The sequence below is a fragment of the Peromyscus eremicus genome, chromosome 1 (assembly GCF_949786415.1).
Source record: "Peromyscus eremicus chromosome 1, PerEre_H2_v1, whole genome shotgun sequence".
Taxonomy (NCBI): Eukaryota; Metazoa; Chordata; class Mammalia; order Rodentia; family Cricetidae; genus Peromyscus; species Peromyscus eremicus.
The window spans coordinates 178,279,346-178,304,501 of record NC_081416.1 but is presented as its reverse complement, the minus strand read 5'-3'; the positions used below and the strand labels follow the sequence as shown (position 1 = coordinate 178,304,501).

The 25,156-nt window shown below is 42.3% G+C and overlaps 1 protein-coding gene and 1 pseudogene across 1 annotated transcript; one reads left to right on the top strand and one right to left on the bottom strand.

Moving 5' to 3' along the window:
• Positions 1-2,492: 2,492 nt before the first annotated feature.
• Positions 2,493-16,864, bottom strand: LOC131926201 (zinc finger protein 883-like). Its single transcript, XM_059281498.1, has 4 exons — positions 16,695-16,864; positions 16,057-16,095; positions 13,306-13,432; positions 2,493-4,965 (listed from the first exon to the last, which is right to left on the bottom strand). Exons 1-4 carry the CDS (start codon positions 16,779-16,781, stop codon positions 3,176-3,178), a joined length of 2,043 nt encoding a protein of 680 aa, XP_059137481.1. The 5' UTR covers positions 16,782-16,864; the 3' UTR covers positions 2,493-3,175.
• A 7,005-nt stretch (positions 16,865-23,869) lies between these two features.
• Positions 23,870-24,809, top strand: LOC131902383 (vomeronasal type-1 receptor 4-like; annotated as a pseudogene).
• The last annotated feature ends 347 nt before the right edge of the window (positions 24,810-25,156 follow it).

Sequence of the window (25,156 nt, the reverse complement as noted above, 5' to 3'; positions counted from 1 at the left end):
AAATTAAACCATTATGAATGAAAGCAAGTCACCAGATACCTAAAACTCAGTGGAAAACAGATTATACAAGAGAAGAGAAATTCTACATGGAAACGTTGAGATCCTGATGGCTTTATAGATTTATAACCTGGTCAACGCATACACCATAAAACGTACACATAAACACACACATTATATATCAGTGTGTTAATTTTGCATAACTGAAGTAATGATTTACGCTGGCTCAGTTTCAAAAGGTTTCAGCCTGTCCCACTGGGGAAGCTAGGGGTGGGGTGGGGTGCAGCGTAGTTGAAGGCAACAGGAGGGTGTGGCAAAGACTGCTCACAACACTGTAATAAGCAGAGAGGCAGCCGGCTCAACTAGGACAGTGCTTCTCAACCTTCCCAATGCTGGTGCCCTTTAATACAGCTCCTCACGCTGTGGGGACCCCCAACCATAAGATTATTTTGTGGCTCCTTCATACCTGTAATTTTGATCATTATAAATCATAATGTAAATATCCGATATGCAACCCAAAGGGGTTGGGAACCACTTAACTAGGGCTGGGTATAACCATCAAAAGACCTGTTCCTAGTGACCGGCTCCTGCCATCTGTGCCTCATCTCCTAAGGATTCCACCATCTGTCAAAACAGCACTTCTATCTGGAAAGCAAGTTTTTACAACATGAGAGGCATTTCAGAGCCAAACCATAAAATTCCATTCCTGGCTCCCAAAGGCTCATAGCCACCTCAGGATGCAAAATGCATTTAGCTCCACTTCAAGAGTCTTTACTCTTAGCAGTGCTAATGATGTTTAGAAGCTCAAAGTTTCTTCTGAGACCAAAGGTAAACTCTTGACTGAGCCAAATAAAGCCCAAAAGAATGTTACATAAGTCCAAATTACAATGGCACAGAGTACACATTCCTGTTTCAAAAGGAAAGGATTGGACCATAGAAGGGAAGAAAGGGAATGATGGAGAGAAAAAAAAAAAAAAAAAACGAACAAAAAACTGAATGGAAAACTGAATTCTGTAGCCCCATTTCTGGGATCAGGATCACATGCTGCCATCACCTGAGATCCAACAGGCTCGAGTATGCCTACCCCTAAGGCCTTGTTATTTGTAGCCCGTACAGTCTCTATGGGACTGGTTCCACTCGGTGCTGGCATTTTTCCTTGGCAGACATCCCATGTTCCTGACATACAACACGCACTTCAGTATTAATTTCTCAAGCTTCATGAATCTCCACCAGAGGCGTCTGAGGAAACTGACCCTGTCACACCCTAGTTGGCATCACAGGCTATTCTCTGGCATTGGTGGAAGCCTCTATGACATCATGACTTCCGTTCTGCCTGCCCATGAAAGCAGCACCATGGCAATGGTATTAATACTGCCAGCTTAAGCAGAACCATAGTCTCCTTGGTCCACAGCTTTGGTGGCCTGCACAGGGGAGCTGGATCCAGGAAAGCATCTGCCTAAGGAATTCTTTACAAAATCTTAGCAGCACCCTTTAAAAGGGAAAGTCTTTTCCAACAGCCTGGAGCCTTCAAGGTATTTTTTTTTTCTATGCCCTAGCAACTAAGTGCTTGGCTGCTGCTTTTTTTTTTTTTTTTTTTTTAAGATTTATTTATTTATTATACAATGTTCTGTTTGCATGTATCCCTGCAGGCCAGAAGAGGGAGCCAAATCTCATTACAGATGGTTGTGAGCCACCATGTGGGTGCTGGGAATTGAACTCTAAGAGCTCTGGAAGAACAGCCAGTGTTCTTAACCTCTGAGCCATCTCTCCAGACCGCTTGGCTTCTTTTATAGTTTCCATTAGCAACTATGGCTGCTCTGTCTTCAACTTCAACACATTCTGGTCCTGGCAAAACTACATGCTTTTGAATCTTCATGCTCTGATTTTTGCTGATGTTTCTCATAGTAAAATACTGCTATAAGCAACCAGAAATAATTATGTAACAGCCTGAATTCAGACCCAGTTAAAATTTCAGGACACAAGATATGGTGAATTATTTTCCAGAATGCAAAATCTATGGTCTCTGTCTTTGTTCTCACATAAAACCCCACCTCCCAACTAATCAAAGCCCGGGTTGATGTATTAGTTATTGTTCCTATTTGGCTCCCCTAATTGCTTAAGTGATAAATGACACTGGAGTCATGGACTTGGTTCTATGAATCCGAGTGAAAAGGTTCCCTTCAACAATCTTGGGCATCATGTCAAATCTTGTGGGAAGGACAGAATAAATTTGAGTTATTCTAAGAGCACTGAATGTTGTAGGTCTAACAAGTGACCTCCCCTTCAAAGTAACCTGTAGTCTAAATAAAAACAAAACACCCTCCTCCCAACGACAAACCAAAAGCAAGCATTGAGGCAAAAAGCGACGACTGAACACCCTGTTTTGTTCCACTAAAGGTCTTGGAAAGCAACATAAATGAGAAGTCCTGTTTCCCACGACAGTACCCCCACTGAGGCAGGAATGGAGCTGCCTCAAAAAACTGTTCCCATCTATACAAACAGGGCCTATGGTAGCATTTTACCCACCCAAGGCTGTGAATAGAAACTCTTGATTAAAAATACGCAAAAATAACACAAGGCCTTTATTATTGCACGAAACAGCAGGAAGTTACTGGCTAGTGATCTTGGAGTATGTAAACAGTAATATGAATCATATGAGACAAAGAATGAAAAAGAAGATAATCCTTTCTTGAAGCCTCCAGCTAAACCCAGACCAGGTTCTTTTAGGCAAAATACAGACCAAAAAAAAGGGATTAAGGTCATTTGCAAGGCACCGGCAATTGAGGCTTTCACTAGGGAAGGGGAGAATACGGGCATGTTGGGGGGAATATGCACTCAATCTGAGATGCCAGAGGAGAGACTCTTTCGAGGAGACACTATGGCAGTTATTTAATTCTGGCAAAAGAGACAGACAATATAGAACATGCTGAGGACCTCCAGTACAAATTACACATGCCTGGAACTCATAGTACTTTGCCCCTCTGAATACTCGAGTCAGGCTCTCTAGTCTGCTACAAGGAACAACAATGCAATTCTCTGGGAGGCCTAATGGTGTTTTCAAATGTAGGCTTCCAGGAGCTGTGACGGTCTACCCAGTGTTGAAGGATTTTCCACATTTTCTGCCTTTCTGTGACATTTTTCATGTTAGAAGATGCTAGAGGGTTGTCTAAGACATGCCTCATTTGCTATATTTAGAAGGTCTTTCTCCAGCATGAAGTAACTGATGCCGAGTGAGGGTAGACACTTGGCTAAAAGATTTCCCACACTGGTCACACTCATATGGCCGTTCCCCAGTGTGAATTCTGCTGTGTTGAACAAGGTTGGTAGTTCGGCTGAAGGTTTTCCCACATTCGCCACATGTATAAGGCCTTTCTCCAGTATGAACCCTCTGGTGCTTAACCAAATCAGCTCTCCGGCTAAAACATTTCCCACACTGATCACAATCGTAAGGCTTTGCTTTTGTGTGAATTTTCTGGTGTTCAGCCAGATTGTAGCTTTCCCTGAAGAATTTCCCACATTTGGCACACTCATAAGGCCTTTCTCCAGTGTGAGTTCTTTGATGTCGATCAAGTCTGGATTTGTACTCAAAGGCTTTTCCACATTCCTCACATTTATAAGGACTTTCTCCTGTGTGGACTCTCTGGTGTCTAAGAAGGGTGGCTTTTTGCGTGTAGGATTTCCCACACTGTTCACACTCATAAAATTCTGTTGTAGTGTGAATCCTACGGTGTTCAATGAGGTAGAAGTACTGTTTGAAGAACTTACCACATTCCCTACACTCATAAGGCCGTTCTGAACTGTGGGTTCTCTGATGTTTCATGAGGGTGGCTCTTTGACGAAAACACAGACCACACTCCCCACACTCATAAGGCTTTTCTCCAGTATGAATTTTGGAGTGTTTAATAAGGTTGGCGCTTTGGCTGAAGGATTTCCCACATTCTTCACAATTATAGGGCTTTTCTCCAGTGTGAACTCTCTGGTGAACAGTAAGAGTGGCTTTGTGACTAAAAGACTTTTCACACTGTCCACATCCGTAAGGCTTTTCGGTAGTGTGAGTCCTCTGGTGTGTAATCAGGCTGACGATCTGTCTAAACAATCTTCCGCAGTCACCGCATTCATACGGCCATTCTCCTGTGTGTGTTCTCTGGTGCCGGAGAAGACTGGAGTGGCACCCGAAGGCTTTCCCGCAGTCCACACACTCATACGGTCTTTCTCCACTGTGAACTCTGCAGTGTTCACTGAGGTTGGAGCTTTGACAGAAAGACTTTCCACATTCACCGCACGTATATGGTTTTTCTCCAGTATGCCGTCTCTGGTGTATTCTAAGTGTGGCTTTTTGGCCAAACAATTTCCCACAGTCACGACACTCATATGGTCTTTTGTCAGTCTGGTCTGTCTGGGATGGTACAACTGTGCACTTGTTTAAGTCTTGCTTACATTTGCTGGATTCAGCACCCCCCTTTTCACTGAAAACTCTCTGGTACTCTAGAAGCCTGTGTTGGGGGCTGGAAGATTTCTTATACTCAGTTGACTTAGAATTACTTTTATCACTGTGAAAAGTCTTTCCATGTTTAATTCTGTTTTGTTTCTCACCTTGGGGAATGGCCTGGGGTTGGAGAAGATTCCACATAGCTGGGAATTTCTCTCCAATCTTACTACAGACGAAAGGATTCCTTGATACATGGAATATACAACTCTTCACAAGGGAGTCCACATCTCTTTTTAACCAATTCTTGGCTCTAGGATGCTTCTGGTCCAGGAGGTTTGTACACACCTCAGTCAAATATGGTTTCTGACCAGGAAGGTCATTCAGATGCAAGATGTCTTTCAAGACTGAAACACAGATGTCAGGAGGATGAGTCCTCTTCGTGGGTAGACCCTCCTTTGGAGTCCTGACCTGTGGTTCTTCAGCTGGTGAAACACTCTGTACACATGTTGTTTCTTCAGCTTCTGCTTCACGCCAACAAACTGAAAGGGCAGAGAACATATTCACTGTGGCTGAAATTCCTAATTATGCTTTAAATTTATTTTCCTTATTGAACTCACCATGAAGAGTGGCTATTTTAAAAAAATATATGCTTAGCTTTATATTCAGATTATCTTATGATTTGAAAAGTACATGAGAAGAAAATATTTGCTCGAGCTTCTAGCTACTTTTATTGCAAAGACATAAGTTGTGTCAACTGGAGAGAGGGAAAAATGACATAAATCAATTTAATCTTTCAGAGCAAATCTCCCTCTTTGGCAGGTTTCTGTCTGAAAGACTAGCTAGTGTTCAGTAATCTGCTGGTAGCCAACTATCTACAGGTGGATTTCATTTTTGTGGTTGTTGGAGGAAAAAAGGAATATTATTTAAACCTTTCCATACTGAGAGCTGCTGGTAGCAAAAGCCCATGAGAGTATACAGCAGTGACAACTAGAGTTCAGAAGGTCAACCTATCAGAACTAAGGGTTCTGTTAGAGGAAACCATCACACAAGGCGTTATGGAATTACTGCCTTTTGAATGAACTGGCTGTCTCTTGTTGTGAACTTCTTGTGCAATAACAGCTATGAGTCTCCCCATTTACCATGCATCTCCATGTTAGTGTACATGTAATCTCAGATTGCATCTCAATCTTGGGCATAACTTTCCCTATACATTCGGGGTAATTGGACAACTGTTCCCAGCTGTGTTTATTTTTTCATTAACATAAATCTGGCCAGGGCCATTCTACAGACATAAATATTTCAGCTAAGATACCTTTTAATCCAAGGACAAATGCAGATCAAAATTAGCACATCTCACTTACAGATAAGAGAAAATAACCACTAGCAATTAAATCTTTAACTCCTTATCTTCACCCTGGGTTATTTACACAAGACCCTAATTTAAGAGATTTATTGCTTATATTCCTGGGATGATGTTTTAGTTACTTGCTAGTTACTGAGTTAAGGTAATTGCTTCCCACTGATCCAAGGAGATTGCTGTCAAGGCCTGCATCAAGGCCAGGCAGGTGACAGGTGCCAAGCTTTTTTCTTGTGCAAATTAAGTTTTTATTCCTCCTCAGCCAGGTGCTATTCCTAGATTGATCTTAGCCTTTTGTTGACACTACCAGAGAACTCCCCTTTAGTCACTCCCCTTTTGGGTTGTAATTAGAAGCTGACATTTATTGCTTTTTGTGTGGATCCTTATCACCTCTCTCTGCAACCCTGAAAACTTCAAGGCTTGCATTGCTTTGCCAAAGAATTACTGCTTGTGTATATATACTGGTTCTCTCACAGCACTGGGGAGAATGGATTTAGAAGAACAAAGATGGGGATGGAAAGAACTCGATAGATATGAAAGAACAGCAGAAGGGACTGAGAACAGGAGGGACTGAGAGGAGCTAAGTATGAGAACAGAAAAAGAAACTGTGCAGATGGAATTGATTTAGAAGAATAAAGCGAGTGGAATAAAGAAAGAATAAAGAATTTAGTGTGCTTAGATTCATTTGCTATCTCTCAGATTAGAATCCTCATCTGGTTGTTAGTTTCTTCCACAGACCCTGGGAGAATACAATAAAGGCTGGACCTGTTATTGTTTTCGTTATTTCCAGAAAAGATGAGAGTAAAGACTATAGGCCAGTCCTTCCTTTATAGGCCCCAATTTAGATGTTAAATGGAAACATCTCTCCACTGTCTACCTCCTTAGGTCCTTGTTTTCTTAAAGATTTATTTTTGCATTTCTATGTATTATGTACATAAGTGTATCTGTGTGTATATGCACATACACACAGGCCAGAGAAGGTGTCAAACCTCCTGGAGCTGGGTTGAGATTCTGAGCTGCCTGATGGGCATGCTAGGAATCAAACTCCATTTCTCTCCAGGAGTAGCAAACGCTCTTAACCATGGAATCTTCCTCTCTCTCTAATTCTTTTCCTTTCCATTTTTTTTTTCCGGTCCTCTCTCTCTTTCTTTCTGCCTTCCTCCCAACCATTTCATTCCTTCATGTGTGGGTAGGGAGGTCAGTTCTTTTTTTGGGGGGGTGGTGGTGGTGGTGTCAGTTCTTAATAGATAGCATAAAACTTAACTTAGTTCAGTTGCTGCTAGAATAATCCAGATCCAGCACTGCAAACCATGTCTTCATAGTTTGTATATCCAAGAGTAGACTCCTTTGCCCTAACTATCCCAGTCATATTCTAGACAAGAAGGCCATATCCTGGGGATGGAGATGTGTCTCAGTGGTTAAGAATGAGCACTGCTCTTCCAAATGATGCAAGTTTGGTTTCCATCCTCCACATTGGGTAGCTCACAACCATCTGTAAGTCTAGTTCCAGGAGACACAATTTTCTTTCTGGCCTGCACTCAAGTGCACATGACCTGCCCTCCAATTAATCCCTTTCTTACATTTGCATCCTCAGCACCCGCTGTTTCCTCACCATACTCTGAATGATGCAGTGTACCTCCTTCTCTCAGAAATAAATCCCCTTTCAATAGCATTCACCTCTCCATGCTGCCATTCAGTCATCTCTAGAAATTAAAACCCACAGTATGTATCAATGAAAGTGTGACAGCAAGCAGGGCCACTCATGTGGTAGAGCAGAGGCCGTTCCCCGGATTACTCCAGTTACTGCCTGAAGTACTGATCAACACGTGCTGCCTGCCTGCCCTTCTGAGCACAGCATGCCTGTGCTTTAGTAGGTACTTGTTTGTGTACTGTTCAACTTAAAACTGTTACAGGTCACACTGTGTGGTAAGTGTTATGTTTTCTCAATGTATCTTTGGGTCTCAGGGCTGCAGGTTACTTGTGTGTCTCTGGGCCTGTTTGTCCCTGGGGACCATAGGGTAAGGTCCCCATAGAGCAGGATGAGCTATTGCTGTAGCTGCAGGAATTGTCAGGGCCACTGGCTATCTGATGGGAGAAAAAAGCTCCAGAAGAAAGAGAGCGAGGTGTCCCTCAGTAGAATTTAAAATGGCTGAGGGTGCCACTGGACAGGCAGGCAGTGAAGGGTAACATGGTGGGCTAAAGGTTGGATACTGAGCCTCGGTGGCATTTTACATTGACTTTATAACATACTCTCTACCTTTATAGATGATGGTAAAGAGGGTCACAAGGCCTCTAGTTGATAAGCCTATTAAGTTATCACAAAACAAAGAATTCAGAAAAGAAAGTTAAGTTACCACTGTTCTCCCAGATATAGAGTCCAAGCACATTATGTGAAAGCAGAATAGCGAAGAAAGAGAGGTTACCATTTCTAACAGACTATTCCTAACATGAGGAGCTCACGGAGCAAACATCAACCCAGAAGGTGCAGACCCCAGGCCTTTCCTACCTCCTATGGTCATCTGATGTGCCAAAAATGGAAACTAAAGAAACCAAAGGTTCAGGAAGTTCAAAGCCCACATTCAACAAACAGCAATTCAAACAGAGATAAAGAGGGGAAGATTAAAAAAGAAAAAAGAAAAAAGTTGGTAAGAAAAAGTAATACTATGATCATATATATATATATATATATATATATATATATAAAACTATGATCATGTGTGTGTATACATATATATATATATATATATATATATATATATATATATATATATATGAATGTACGTTTTAAAAGAAGATTCAACTCCATACCCAAAGGTCTAGCTCCAGACCAAGGTTCTCCTCAGACTGGCTTTGCCTGGCCTAGGATTAATCGAACAGTTAATGCACCAGTTTTATCTGGCCTAGCTCCATCCCACAGATCCCACACTTGCCCAATCTAAGGCAGGATAGAATCTCACATCAGACACACAACCAAAGAAACAAGTCCACATGCCCAGGCTACACTGAAAAAACAAATCATTATGAAAGGCCAAGACAGCATGTCTCCCATCAAAACCACTGGTCTGCTAGAAATGTTCTTTAATGAGAATTACCTAGATGAGTCCCAGGATACAGAATTGAAAAGGAATATCATCATCAGGTGTGGTGGTACACTGCTGAGAGTTTGAGGCTAGCCTGGTCTACATACTGAGTTCCAGGACAGTCAGACGTACATAGTGTGACTCTGTATAAAAAAACAAAGAAAACAAAAACAAAAACAAAACCATAAACTTTATCAAAGACTTCAAGGAGTTTAAAGAGAACACGAACAGACACCTAACTAAACTTCAACAGGATAACAATAAACACCTGAGTGATGTCCAAGGAAATACAAATATAAGGCTGAATGAAATGACAAATACGATTCAGGATTGGAAATCTCAATTCAGTACAGATAACTCAAGCTGGAATGAAGATGGAACTGAAAAACTCAACAACCCAACTAGAAAACTAGCAAAAGCCTTACACATGGAATAGATCACAACCCAACCAGAAAACTAGCAAAAGCCTTACACATGGAATAGATCACAACCCAACCAGAAAACTAGCAAAAGCCTTACACATGGAATAGCTCAAAGAGAAGACCAAATATCAGGTCTTGAAGATAACTCAAGAAATCAACTAGAAAACTCAACAGAAAGCCTTATAAACAGAATGGATAAAGTAGAAGGCAGAAGATCAAGTCCTGAAGATAAAGTAGGAGAATTAGACCACACAAACGATGATTATGAAAAAAATTAAAAATACAGGAAAGTAATATGTAGAAACTTTGAGATACCATGAAAAGATCCAATATTCTAATTTTATTTATTTATTTTTTAAATTTTTAAAATTTATTTATTTTTTCCAATCTTTGAATTTTAGACAGATTGAAGGAGACGAATTTGTGGTCAATGGCAAAGGCCAGATCTACAACAAGACCACAGAGAAACTTCCCTAAACTAAGAAAAGACACACACATATAGACACAAAAGCACACAGAACACCAAGAAGACAGTACCAGAAAAGAACCTCCCCATGACATATAATAGTTATAACACTAAATGTACAGAATAAAGAAAGACTATTAAAAGCTATAAGAGAAAAACATACCAAGTCGCTTATAAAGGAAAAGCCATCAGAACAATAGCTGATTTCTCAATGGAAACTTTGAAAACCAAAACAGCCCCCGAGCAATGTACTCTGAATTCTAAAAGACCATGACCACCAGCCCCGACTACTCTACCCAGCAAAACTATCTTCCATAATTGAAGGAAGAAAATATTGAAGGGGAAAGAAAAACGTTCCATGATACAAACAGGCTAAAAGAATTTATATCCAGTGGATCAACCCTAAACATAATGTGGGAAGCAATACTTTGGAATGAAAAGAAGAATAAGCATTGCCAAGAGATACAGACAGCAAAAATGTGACTGTAATCAGCTGACACCTCTAAGTAACTTTAAATATCAATGGCTTTAATTCTCCAATCACACAGGCTGACTGAATGGATCAAGACACAAAAATCCAGTCAGGCAACCACCCAGGAGGCAGCAGCAGGTTCTAGGATAGCCTGGGCAGTTACATAGAGGAACTCTGTTTCAGCTCTTCCCTGCCTCCCGCCCCCTGCCAAAAAAAGAAAAGAAACAAAAATGTTTCTTTCTGTTGTCTACAAGGAACTCACTCCAGTTTTTGAAAATAGGCACCACCTTCAAGTGAAAGACTGGGAAAAAATACTCCAATAAAGTGGGACCGGGAAGCAAGTAGGTGCTGCTATACTAATATCTGATAAAACAGACTCCATACTGTAACTAACCATAGGTGATAAAGAAGGACACTTCATTCTAATCTAGGGAAAAATTAACCAGGAAGATATTACTATCCTAAACATATATACAATTATACCTGATTTCATACAAAGTGAATTACTAAAAATAAAGACATAGATAAGCACCAACCCACTAATAGTAAACACTGTCAATACTCCACTTTCTCCATAGACAAGTCAGCTCGACAAAAAATACACAGAGAAACATCAGCATTAAAAAGACATCATATATCAAATGGACTTAACAGATAACTACAGAATATTTCCTCAAACACAAAAGAATATACATTCTAGCTACAGCCCATGGAAGCTTCTCTAAAATAGACTATATTCTGGACATAAAACAAATCTTAACAAATTCAGAAAAACAGAAACAACTCCGTATATCCTATGTGACCATAAAATGATAAAACTTAAAACTAACAGCAAACAAATCTCTAGTAAGTGCACAAATCCAAGGGAATTAAATGCACTATTGAGTGTTGGGCTGGCAGTATCCCAGAGATAAAAGAAAATGGAAACACAACACAACAAAACCTCTGGGACACATTAAAAATTGTCCTCTGTGGAGAGTGTACAGCTCTAAGAGCCTACATTAAAAAATCAGAACGCTCAAATCGATGACTTAACGAAGGCAACTAAAGAATTTGGAAAGCATGAGAACAACACAAACCTAGATCAGTAGATGGCAAGAAATAATAAAAACCAGAAAGAAATTAATGAAACAGAAATAAAGATAATACAGCAAAGAGTCACAGACCTTGACCCAACTAATCAAAAGAAAGAGAGGACCCAAATTAACCAAATCAGAAATGAACAGGGAAATATTGCTACAGACAGCAAAGACATTCAGAACATTACAAGAGAATACTAAAGAAAACCTGCATTTAACTGGGGGCAGTTTTTGGTTTTTTGTTTTTAACTGTGTGACCTATTTGAACTCTTGCTAGATAAACTGAATCATTGGACACCAGTTGCTACCTGGGAAACAGAGACTTGGTGTCATGAAAACCTACAACTCATAGCTACTTTCTTTTTGGTTAGCATGTCAGTTACTTTCCATTGCTATGAGAAAACATGATGACCAAGGCGACTAATCGAAGGAAGGATTTATTATAGTTCCAGAGGGCTAAGAGTTCATGATGGCAGAGTGGAAGTAAGGTGGCTGAAATAGGAAGGAATCACATCTCAAACTGCAAGCAGGAAATGCTTCACCCCCACACACTTACATCATAATACTGTTAGACACACTGCAGCTTCCTGGCTTGATCTGAACACAACCCAGGTGTCATACCCTGCATCAGCTGTTACTCACTCATGAGGAACAGGCAACCATTGTGACCATCTTGACATGTCCACCTTGTGAAAGAAATCAGGACTTTCTCTAACCCCAAGTTGTTAAACACCGTAGGAAATAGAAAACGTAAGTCTTAAAGAAAGACAAGACAGATGAGTGATTGGTAAAAAAATGATCAGTATTTTAAAGAGGCCTGGATAGAGGGTCATGTACAACAGTCCAAAGTCCACATAAGCACCAAACATCACAACGTATGAAATTTCTGAAAGACACAGCTATCAGACACCAGCCAGAAGGGGGCAGAACTTGGAGAAAAAGGAATTATGGATATAACATGGCCATCTGAACAAGTAAAGGGCAATGTCACTTTAGAAGCTGTGGTTCTTGTTAACTGTCAATTTAACACAGTCTTGGATGACCTGGAAGAAGGGCCCTCTGGTATGTCTGTGGGGGACTGTTCTGATTACCTTAATTGAGGTGGATGATCTGCCCATTATGGATGTCCCAATTCCCTGGGCTTGGGGTCTTGGACTGACTATGAATGAGAAAATCAGCTGAGCACTGGCATGCATGAATTCATTGTTCTCTGCTCTTGACTGTGGATGCGATGCGACCTGTTTTCTCAAACTCCTGCTGCTGTGACTTCTCTGCTGTGATGGAATGCAATGTGGAACTGTTGAGTCTAAATAAAGCCTTTCTACCTCACGTTGCTTTTGTCAAGGTATTTTATCAAAGCAACAGAAAAGTAAGTAAGACAGCCCCATTACTATGACTGTAGGACTTCTGCCACCCAGACATTTTGATGAATACTCGGGGTGGCATGCATTAGGGCTGCTCAGGGCAGTGAATGTTGCTGTGGGATGTTCTGTATGGCAAATGTGTTGCTCTGATTGGTTAGTAAATATAACAGGCAGGAGGAAGTATAGGCGGGACAAGGAGGAGAATAAAGCTGGGAAGTGGAAGGCTGAGTCAGAGACACTGCCAGCCGCCACGATGACAAACAGCATGTGAAGATACCAGTAAGCCACGAGCTACGTGGTATAGATTTATAGAAATGGATTAATTTAAGCTGTAAGAACAGTTAGCAAGAAGCCTGGTACCGCCATACAGTTTGTAAGCAATGTAAGTCTCTGTGTTTACTTGGTTGGGTCTGAGCGGTTGTGGGTCTGGCAGGTGAGAGAGATTTGTCCTGACCGTGGGCCAGGCAGGCAGGAAAACTCTAGCTACAAATGTAGCTCAGCACTGATACCCATAACATACCTGTCAAGAAAGTAGGGAAGTCAACAGGGCCTATAGTTTGGCTGTGGAAAGGGCAGAGCTCGTTCTAGGAGAAAGAGGCAGATGGGAACCAAGACACAGAGGAGGTACAGGGGCCTTACCAAGTGAGGTTATAAGTGCAAAGTTCTCCAGCATCACATTGAGATACAGTAGCCTCTGAGCTTCATCCAGGAGCTCCCACTCTTCCTGGCAGAAGTAAACAGCCACATCTTCAAAGGTCATACAGCCCTGTCAGGATGGGGATAAGTCACTCAATGACTAACTTCTTTTAGGATTCCTAGTTTACTCAACAACCCCTCCCCCACTTGCTTACTCCCCTCTGGAGAAGATTAAAAAGCCTAACACACTGAGACTCACCTGTGACTTCATTCCCAGATCACTACAACCTCCCAGTGCACCCAGAGGAAGGCAAGGAGGAGTAGCTATGCATTTTGGACCTGTCAATAACAAGGCTATTAGAACTTCTTTTGAGGCCATGGCCTCAAAAAGGGGAGAAGGTGGAGCATCAAACCACAGTGTGAGGACTTTTTAAAAATAGCGTTTTGCCCTAAGCAACAGGTGGTCAGTTTTGATTCCTCTGAAACAGCCTATTTCCTTTTGCATGTGGTGGGTCTCTCTGTGTCTGTTATACCACAGAGAACAGGAGGCGTTGGGACGCCCACTCTTATCCCAGCCAATCCACAGTTACTCATGCACTAATGGAAGGGGCCCTCTTACAGCCGCTTCCTTGCTCACAAACCGAGTCACAGGGTCCTATTGCAATGGCTTCCTTGCTCATAGACAGAAGCTGAGATTCATTTGCAATTGAAGGGGTATGAGACGCCTATCAACCAATAGAAAGGGGTATGGCTGGGGGTGGGTGCACCCTGAACCCCAAATAATTCCAAATGGTAGTCAGCTCTGAACGTCCCTCTCCACGTACTTGAAGAACCTTATCAGTAAACTCTGTTCTGCTCTGAGCTCTTTCCCTGTCTTTAACCCTTTAACCGACAGAAGCAACTCACAAAGTCTAGCTGACCTAACTTTGGTCAAGGAAATTTCCTCGGGTTCCCCCACCAAACCAAGTAAGAGATTGCCTGGCATCCTAATCCCAGGGACTGCAGGTATCCGGCTAACCTTTCCCATCACTAGGTGTTTCTTTAGTCCATACCTCTCTTATAACAGCTCACTCCCGCAGCCACCACAAACTCCAAACCCCATACCACAAGCATCTCCTTGGGCATTGTTTAGCAGAAGGTATCTAGAGAAAGCATCCTAAATGGAGGCAAGAGGCTTTGTAGTGTAAGAGGCAGCTGCAAGCCCCTCCCAATGCCTTTATGGCTGATTCTGTTCCTTGCTCCAAGGCCAGCCAACATCACAACTTGGGGAATGACAGGTTGGTTCCCCACTTTGTGGCATTTAATGCCATCTCACCAGTCACAGGCTTCCTCTAACTAAACTCGACTGAATGTCTAGCTACAGAAGCCCTCCTAGGCTCCAGACATACTGATCCTCCCAGATGAACACCTATGCCCCCGAGCTCTCCATCTGTCCGAATGAAACTCCTCAGACACTCCAAGGTTCCCTCCTAAATGCTGGTGGGGCCGGTGTGTGTGTGTGTGTGTGTGTGTGTGTGTGTGTGTGTGTGTGTTATGTTAACTCAATGATTCCTTTTTTTTTTTTTTTTTTTTTTCAGTCTGAGTTGAGTTCCACACTTCCTATGGAAGCCTTGGCCACCTACCAGATCAGCAACATTCTCACCTGGTTCCTATAGCTCCTCCACTCAGGTGTGCTAATGATGTCTCTATCTCCAGCTAGATGCTCAGTCATCATCAGATCTAGTCATGGCTTTCACCCTAACTTTTCTGCTAATGGCATTACTATGAAGATCGGGTTCCTTCTGGGTGTAATGGTGCACACTCATAGTCCAAGCACCTAGCAGACTGAGGCAGGAGTACCAGCTGACTCGAGGTGTTAAAAAAAACCCAACAACCCAGCCTTTAGAACATGAAGAAGTGAAGAACAAAAAGTAAAATAAAAAAGACCCAATTTCACTTCCTAACTAAAAGTCAAGCTATAGTTGTAGGCAAAATCAGCCTTCGCCATTTGGGATGTCTCTATGATTAATCTTCCCCAGAGTTTCAGATCTGTGTGACTAGCTATCAGCTAACAGCCCCACTATGGGTTTTGAAATCCCAATACCCCTCTTCTTTGTATGTATGTATGTATGTATGTATGTATGTATGTATGTATGTATTTATCGTATGAGTGTTCATGTGTTCAAATTAGCATGCACGTGAACGTCATGATAACTTGATGGAGTTGGTCCATTTCTTCCATTCTGTGTGTCCTGGGGTTAGAGTCAAGTTGTCAGGCTTGGTGCTCAGTGCCTTTACCCAATGAGCTACCATGCTGGTCCTGCCTCTTCCTCTTCTTTAGGTTTATTCATTTTTCAATTGTGGTGTCTGTGTGTGTGTGTGTGTGTGTGTGTGTGTGTGTGTGTGTGTGTATACTCACAGAAATCAGGGGATAATTTGCAGGAGTCAGTTCTCTCCTTCTACCATGTAGGTTCTGGGGATTAATTTAGGTCCTCTGGCTTGGTGGCAAGTGCTTTTACCTGCTGAGCCATCTTACCAAGCACTCTGTCTTTCTTAGGGTCTCACCATGTAGTCCAGGCTGGCTTTGAACGGGTGATCCTTCTGCCTCTGTCCTCCCAAGTTTTGAGATTACAGAGGTGTGCCTCCACGCTAGACTTCACATCCCACTCTTAAGAAGTCCCACAAAAATGAATTCTACTATCAACTTGAGACTAGGAGTGGGGTCACACTGCTGAGGTTCTCACCACCTCACCACTCACTCATCTCCTCACTCACCTGTGTGCAGACCATATGCGTTTCTGTGGACCTCGAAATCTGTGGGAAGAAAGGTGTAAGAGTCAAGGACCAAGGTAGGGTTTCATGGGCTCAGGCCTTCCCATGACCCCTGTCCAGTTCCAGATCTACATGACCTTTGCATGTCCAACTTATCTCTAAATCTTAGTGCACAATGCTGAGTCATACCAGCTGTGGGATGTTGCACAAAGCTTAACCTTCCTGAGGATCCGTATTATCTCCTCCCAGCCCGTTCTAACTCTGTGCAGCTTTTGGAATATTTTGTACAGCCCATGACCACATTCATCTTCCATTAGGTCCCGCTGGCTCCTAGGTCCCTGAGGACCTAAGTAATAGGCTTCACCTTGCCATTTTTAAGCTAGAATGCTTCCGGCTCATGTGTCCAAACACGATATTACCAATACCAGTCAATCAATCTCCTTCTGGTCCCACTCTCTTACGTCTCATTACACTAGTTATGAGAAATGGGGACCCCACCCACAGGCTAGGCACTCTTCTGGACTCAGGTATTTCTTCCATAGGGACATGAGCTTAGCGGGGGTGGGGTGCGTGAGGGGCGCTCAATAGGCTTTAGGATTGAAGTGTCTGGGGTAGGGGAACGCCTAGCATGCAGCACTCACCTGAGCCGGATGCCTCGGAGTCGCCATCGGACTCTGCTGATGGTGCTGGGACCCGCGCACGGCCACCACCGCTGCCGGTGGTCTCATCGGCCGTCACTCGGCGACTGCTCCTTGAGTCCAACTTGGCTATCCCAAAGCTCGGATTGCTCCAAAAATTTACCCAAGGGAAGTTAAACCACAGACAGGACGCAATGTAGGAAGTCCCACCCAGTGCCTGTCGGTCCTCCCAGTCTGAAACTGCTCTCTTTGGCTCAGGAGTTGCTATTCTGCTCTTGGCATTCTGGGTAATGTAGTTCCTACTGCTCAGGTCCGCAACAACGTCAACCCGTGGTCCATCCTCAGAAGGATCTTTACTTATTTCGGAATACTTCTGCAGTAAAGGAAGAGTGGGGATTTTATTTGGGGGAACCTATACGTATTCATAAAGGAAAGCATTCCAGACGGTGTCATATCCCAGATCATGTTTAGTGAAGGAATATGTTACTGCCTAACCAAAGGTGTTCGCCACATTGCAGCGTGACTTAAATAGAGGTAATTTAGTGCAAATTGAGAAAGTTAAAACGGCAGACAGGAAAACCTATACACGCCTCCTTTGCAAGATTTTGTAAACCTCTCTTTGCCTTTTGAACGAGCGAGTTAAGGACAGTGTAAGCCAAAGTTAAAAAAAAAATTAGCAAGCGATAGAGAAATATCAAAACATCAAATTGGGATCTGAAAACATTCAGCAGAAACGGACTGGGGAACCCCCTTTACAAGGTAGCCAGTTGGTATTTACACTGGGGAGGGTCCCAGGCAGAGCAATGTCTCCTCAGGTGAAATTTGTTTGGGAAAGAACAAACACCATCAAATCAGGTGTTCACCACATCTAGCAGATACTGACAGGAAAGGCAAGGCAGGGGAGGGAGTTTCTGACTGAGCTTTTTTCCCTAGGATGAGCGTCCCCAAGCTGAACGACTCCTTCGCATTGCATGGATTTATTTATTCTTTGTTTTTGAGGCAAAGTCTCACTTCATAACGCTGGCTGTCCTGGGACTCACTCTGTAAGCCAGGCTGGCCTCGAACACATAGAGATCCTTCTGCCACTGCCTCTGGAGTGCTGGGATTAAAGGTGTGTGCCCTCACACCTAGCAAATTGCAGGTGTTTTTATATCAGGAGAAACAGTGGTAGAGTCTGTTGGAAATGTTCACTTTTGAACTGTTCTTTAAGAACACGAGATTGATTTTACTCTGGGGCTGTTTTGCTCCACTCTCCTCATCACAGAACCTGTCGAGGGAACAGTCCATCTCTAGACAAGGAGATTCAGAAAAACACTTGCATTGAGGGAGTACCTTTTCTAGGTTGGTTTTGAGAGGCTCATCAAGGAAAGATTCCATAGAAGTGTGTGTGTGTGTGTGTGTGTGTGTGTCTGGAGATCACACCCAGGACCTTGCACATGTTAGGCATGCACTAAATCACTCTAAAAAAGAAAACAAAGAAAGAATGAAAAATAAATAAAATATAAAATAGAGACATATTACATTTAGAGATTAATCTGTAAGCAATTAAATTATGTTAAAATACCCCAAATTCATTTAAAACTAGTTGGAAGTACCATAAAAAGAGAAATAAATAAATAGCATTTGAATGTGAGAAGGAACTCTGATGTAAAGAAATAGGGCATTAATACAAGCCACAATATAGATGAATATAAAAAATATTATGTTCCATGAAGGAAGCCTGATGCAAAATGTGGCATGTTCTCTGACATCATTTATGTGGAATATACAGAACTGAGCCAGGTGTGGTGATGCATGCCTTTGATCCCATAGTCTGCCTACTGAATTCTGGGATTAAAGACAGGGGCCACCACAGCCAGCTTATTTTATTTTACTTTGAGACGTCTCATGTCATGCAGGCTATCCTTGAACTTGCTATTTAGCCAATGATAATCTTGAACTCCCTATCCTTCGACTTCTAATTCCCGGGTGCTAGGACTAAAGATGTGCCACACCTTGCCTTGCTTAATCATGTACTTTAGATGAATACTGTGCTAATGTTTAAGATACATGTATTATATAACAGTAAAAAAGTCACTTAATAAACACACACACACACACACACACACACACACACACACACACACACACTAGAATTCCTGGGCTCCAGGCTAAATGACAGGTAGAATTACTTGCATAGTCATAACCCAGGAATCCCAAGTCTAAATGCTGATTTCTCCCATGTACTTCTGTGAAGGACCAGGAGAAACTTGCCACCTCCTACACTCCCAGCTTGACCGATCCTTTTCTTTAAAATGAGAGGGAAAAATAATGAATAAATGAACGCTACTATCACTATCTGCTCCTCATGCTGACCGGCCAGTCATTCACAGATCGTTTACTGATCCCGTGATGGATTTGCAGCATTGAGCAACAGCCATTGTCAGTTCTTGCCAAGACCTTTACTCAAGGAAACAGTACGGAGTTGAGCATTCTATCTAATTCTATCTAATGGGTGACTGCATATTTTATCCACTCTAATGAGCTCCCCTGCCCCTCCCACCACGTGTGTGCTCACTCCTGCTTGAATAGAGGTCAGAGGTCAATGAGCTGTGCCTTCCTTAATTACTCTCCACCTGATTTTTTGAGGCAGCATTTCTCCCTGAACCTGGAGTTCTCCCTTTAGGCTAGACTGGGCAGCCAGTAATCCCCTGGGGATTCTCATCTCTGATACCCTAGCAACGGGGTTATGAACACACATTACCTCCATGGCTTGTTTGTGAGTGTGTGTGTGTGTGTGTGTGTGTGTGTGTGTGTGTGTGTGTGTGTGATTCCAATTCATATCCTCATGCTCATTCAGGAAGCACTTAATCACATAGCCATCTCCTTTGTGAAAAAATGATTTAAAAAAACCTTGGATTTATTATGTGTAGCCCCTACCTGCCCTGGAACTTACTATGTAGACCAGCCTGGCCACCAACTCATATGCATTTGCATCCTGGGTAATGAGATTAAAGGATTTTGCTACTACATCCAATGACAAGCAAATTTCATAAGGCATCTATGGAAAAAATTGTCAGATAAATTTTGAAAAGAGACTATAAAGAAGCAGTTAGTTTGAATGCATTAATAATAGACCCAAAGTACTCAAAATGTGTCAGGGTCACATTAAGAAGCATTTTCCATGGATATTTAACTAAGAGCACAGGCCCAGATTTGAACGTTTTATTTCTTCCATCATTCTCTGCCTGTTTGTCATGCGAGTCTGAATCAGTGCCTGCCTGACTGATTACTTGTGCATCTCTGAGTCCCTATCTCTGTGTGTGTCTGTGTGTGTCTTACAAAAGACTTTGTTGTGCATTTATTGAACAGCATGGAAGCTTCACATGGAGGAAGGAATGAGGGATGCTTTACAGAAATGTTTAAAAGAGCTTTACAAGAGATTAAGTTACTGCTGTGGGATGGTCTGTATGTCAAGTGTGTTGCTGATTTATTGGTCAAAAAATAAATCACTGATTGGCCGTGGCTAGGCAGGAAGTATAGGTGGGATAAGGAGGAGAATAAAGCTGGGAAGTGGAAGGCTGAGTCAGAGAGACACTGTCAGCCACCACAATGACAAACAGCATGTGAAGATGCCGGTAAGCCACGAGCCACGTGGCAAGGTATAGATTTATAGAAATGGATTAATTTAAGCTGTAAGAACAGTTAGCAAGAAGCCTGCCACGGCCATACAGTTTGTAAGCAATATAAGTCTCTGTGTTTACTTGGTTGGGTCTGAGCAGCTGTGGGACTGGCAGGTGAGAGAGATTTGTCCTGACTGTGGGCCAGGCAGGAAAACTCTAGCTACAAGTTACCGACTCCAGTGGCCCTCAACTGACCCAGATAACAAATAGTGCTGCAAACATCACTACACACAGATCTATCAGCCTACAATCATGGGCCTTTCAACATTTATGGTAGATATTTGCTTTATAAGGTTGCATTCAAACTACTTGCTCTTTGCAGCATTTAATGCCATAACATACACCCACACCTGCATGACTCTAGATCAGGGGGATGGAAGACTACATGTTCTAAGATGAAAGCTATGCATTAGCTTAGGTTTTAAAAGCTGATTATATGAGAAATCCAAGGCAAGTACAGTTGGTTGTTACATTGTTCCCTTAAAGGCAGGTTTAAAAAACAGACTGAGCGCATAGCAGGATAGCAGTCTTAAATCGTAATGAACTCAAGGTGCATTAACTCTGGCTGTGGGATCCAGCAAAACTTCCAGTCTCTTAGAATGTAAGTGACATTTTCATAATGATGCATCAGCACAGTAGAGCGAACTTTCAACTTCACCCTTTGCCCTCAGTCTCTGCTCTCTAGAATGCAATGGCTGTCTGGTTATCCTATGTGAACTCTCAGCTTCTGATATCACAGGAGAGAAGAGTGACTTTACACTTCAAAATTGCCGCTCTGCGCTGCTCACTACTCATTTAAAAGTTTTTCTTGCTTATTAATGTGAACAAGTGTTTTTCAGAGGTGATATCAACTCCCTCGGCACAACTGTCACTGTTCCTTCTTGTGACATGATCCTGTCATTCTCTTGGGGGATGAGCTCAGAGAACATTCAGCATCCATCTTGGGGGGGTGCTGTCAACTTTGGAGCCATATTACGGTTGTAGGCCCGATTAGCCAGTGAGTCCCCATGCAGCAGCCAGGACCACAGATGCATCCTACCTGCATACGTGAGGTGGTCTCTTTCAGACACGCAGTCTGCAGAGGACAGAACAGTTTCTGGAAGGTGGGTGAGAGCACTGCCCCTCTGAACTGATCCTCCTCTTTCAGGAAACAGCTGCTGCACAGGATGAATGCTCATAGGGGCAGGATCCACCAAAGACCTGAACCCAGAGTGGTTTGACAGAGGCTGCAGGTGAGACAATAACCTGGATTCCCACTTTTTGTGTTCTTTTCCAAGAGAGTGACAGTGTATTTGTTCCCAGTAATGTGAGGGTCCTGGTGACTAAACCAGTTTATGATTGTTTCTCAGAGTTCACCTGCACTTGGTTTTCTTTTGGGAATCCTAGACCCTGGTCACTGGGCTGGTAAAATATCTCCTAAATTTAGTTAGTTACAAGAGCAATTTGAGAGGTGTTTGATGGCCTCTGCATATTTACACCTCAAATTCTGCTGTCCACGGGGGCTTTATATGAATGCAGAATATTTTTTCCCTTTTTGGAAATGGGTGTATAGAGGGGCATAGTGAGAAGTTAATATTCTTGTAGAGGGCTTCTTGTTTTGGGTTGTGAAAAGAGGAGCAACAGCAAACTGATGTTTTAATATCCAAATTTCAAGTCTGTGGGCATTTGAGTAACTGAGTTCAATCTCATGTCACTCAGGTCTGAGACCCCTAGTATTCCAACTTCCACCAGACACAGATGTCCTTGTCACCCAGAACTTATTTTTTATTTGTTTGGTTTTGAGACAAGGTCTCTTTACATAGTCCTGGCTGTTCTGGAGCTTGTTATGTTGACCAGGCCAGCCTCAAACCCACAGGGATCCTCCTGACTCTGCCTAAAATTTTTTGGAATTAAAGGCATGTGTCACCATTCCCAATACATATACTGATTTTGAATCATATAGTTATGTCAATCATTATTGGGCTATATATGTTAGGGACTCATTGCATCTTTGACTGACAGTATTCTAAAATCTGTCAATTTTTATAACATTTATCGTTATATCTGTGAAATTTTATATCCCACAGTGAAAAATAGATGCTAGTATACTTCATTATTTTTATGTTGCATTTACTGTACTTTAATTTCCTTACAAGGTTAGGAATCTCACTAGCGATCCTCCTAATGAATAAATGCATTCATTGGATGCTGTTTTAAACACATTCACAAGTTACTTCCTATTTCCCATTATGTATTATAGAGTAATATTTTATACTCTATACTCTTTTATACAATAAATTAAAAGATTAGAAAGTAATTTTGAAAACACTTAAAGGCAAAAACAAGCACATACATGTATACATAGACATGCAAATTCAATTACATGTGAGTGTGCAGACAAAGAATTAAAATGTTTTCTTACCTGGTATCTGAGGGTCACTAGTCTCTTTTCTTTTTTTTTATTACTCTCTATTGCTCATTCTCCAATTTGATTGCTTTTTTATTATTCTCTATGATGTTTTCTTATTTTTCAACTTTGGAGAAACTTGTGTAATTTATGATCATTTTCATACTTCCCCCTGTTAGGATCCTGCTCTCACTCTTCCGGGTCTGGTGTCTTATATCATCAGCTGGCGTTGGCGACTACGTACCCCCTGCGTGGTCACACAATCTGTGCCTTAAAAAAGCTGGACACGGACCCCCACCCTCTTTGTGTTCTCTCTCTGCTCCCGCCATCTTTCTTTCTCTCCAGGCCTGGCTCCCCTCCTCTCCCCTCCTTCTTTCTAATAAAGCTCTTTCTAACTCTGGTAGTCCTGGCCGTGGACTGTGACTTTTCTGGCGGTAACCAGTGCCACCCACCAGCACTATTTTACCAACACCCCCACTTCTCCCAAATTTACCCTCTTCCTCTGCCTGCCTACCTTTGTGTCTTTTAGAGTTTTTAACCCATAAAGCACAGGTCGTGCTGATCTATGCTCTTGGGTGTGTGACCACCGACTGGAGCATGGCTGATTTATCAGGGCCACATTGTAAAGGAAGCTGACTACCCTTTTCATAGTAGCTATCAGTTGTGAATAGTACCTTCCTTAGGGGTTACTATTTTCTCTGGAGATGAATAGTTTCCTTTCTTACAAGTCTCTGCCTTTTCCCTGCCGGTAATGGAAATCTGAGGTGTGTCTGCATCTAGGACACTCATCTGAATGCAGGCTGATCATTAGATCCTCTCTCAACAACACTGTTAATTTGAAAGCAACAAATAATTGTAAAGCACTTGAAAATGCCAACATCTATTCATGGCAATATAATGTTTAATTTTTTCCACGATTTCCTAGCTAATTATCTGCAATTCAAACACAATAAGAATTCATTGAAACCCAGTAAACTTCTTACTAGAAAGACACATTTTAACATTACTTTTGAGCATAAGGTGATAGTGACTATGCAGTAGATTGTTTGACATGCTAAGAAGAGGATATTCCAACTTGTGTAACAAGTGCTTTCTGGACCTGTTGTGCAGGTACCCAGGACCATGACAGAATGACCTCCAGACACCTGGCTGTGGGGATCTTCTTCCTGTCTCAGACTGCACTGGGAATGCTGGGCAACTCAGCCTTGCTTTGTTGTTTTATCATTGCCGACTTCTCTGAAATCAGGGTAAAGCCCACAGACCTGATTGTCAAACACCTGACCTGGGCCAACTTTACTGTTCTCTTCAAAGGAATCCCACAGACCATTGCTGCTTTTCTTCAGACTTACTATCTAGATTATGTTTCATGTAAACTTCTCTTATATTTTCATAGATTTGGCAGAGGAATGTCCCTTGTCTCCACATCCCTTCTGAGTGTCTTTCAGGCCATCACCATCAGTCCCAGTAATTCCAAGTGGGCACAGCTGAAGATCAGAGCCCCTTGTATCATTGGTCCTTCCCTAGGCCTGTGCTGGGCCCTCCAGATGTTGATATATGCCTTTATTCCAGTGTATATAACTGACATAAGGAGTGGGAGAAATGTTACTGGGATAAAAATTTTTTGAATACTATGCTGTTATGAATCCTGGGAGACAAATTGACACACTTAATGCAATCCTATTGACATCTAAAGATATCATGTTTTTGGGACTGATGATGTGTGCCAGTGGCTACATGGTGTTTATCCTGCTCAAACACAAGCAGAGGGTCTAACACATCCACAGATCCCTGTCTCCTAGGTCATCCCCTGAGACCAGAGTCACTCAAAGCATCCTAACCCTAGTGAGCAGCTTTGTGTTCTTCTACACAACCTCTATTATCATTACATCTTACCTGTCTGTCCTTGAGGGAACCAATTCGTGGCTGACTAATGCAGGTGTAGCCATGGCTGCATGCTTCCCAGCATTCTGCCCCTTTCTGCTTATTAGATACCACACCTCCATTTTCAGGCTCTGCTGTCCCAGCTCTTACCAGACAACATTCTGTGCTTGTGTTATCAGGGAACTCTAAAAGCTGTGCTGTCTGCATCCCCCTTTCCATGTCTCAGGGGTTAGAAGACTGCTCATTCAGAGGACCTGGGTTTAATTTCCAGCAGCCACATGGCAATATAGAACTGTCACAACCACAGTTCCAGGCAAACTGTTCAGCAAGATGTGCTGGCCAGCAAGAGTCAGTTAAATCTTCTGCTTCTGCCTCTTCAGTGCTAACATGATAGGCACTGTTATCCTGGATGTTTAAAGTTTTCAGTTTTATTTCATGAGTTCTCAACCCACATATACTTTCTGATATTAACCACCCATGATTCTTAATTATAACCCCACACCCGATTCCTTCTTCACCCCAACCAATCTGTGTTC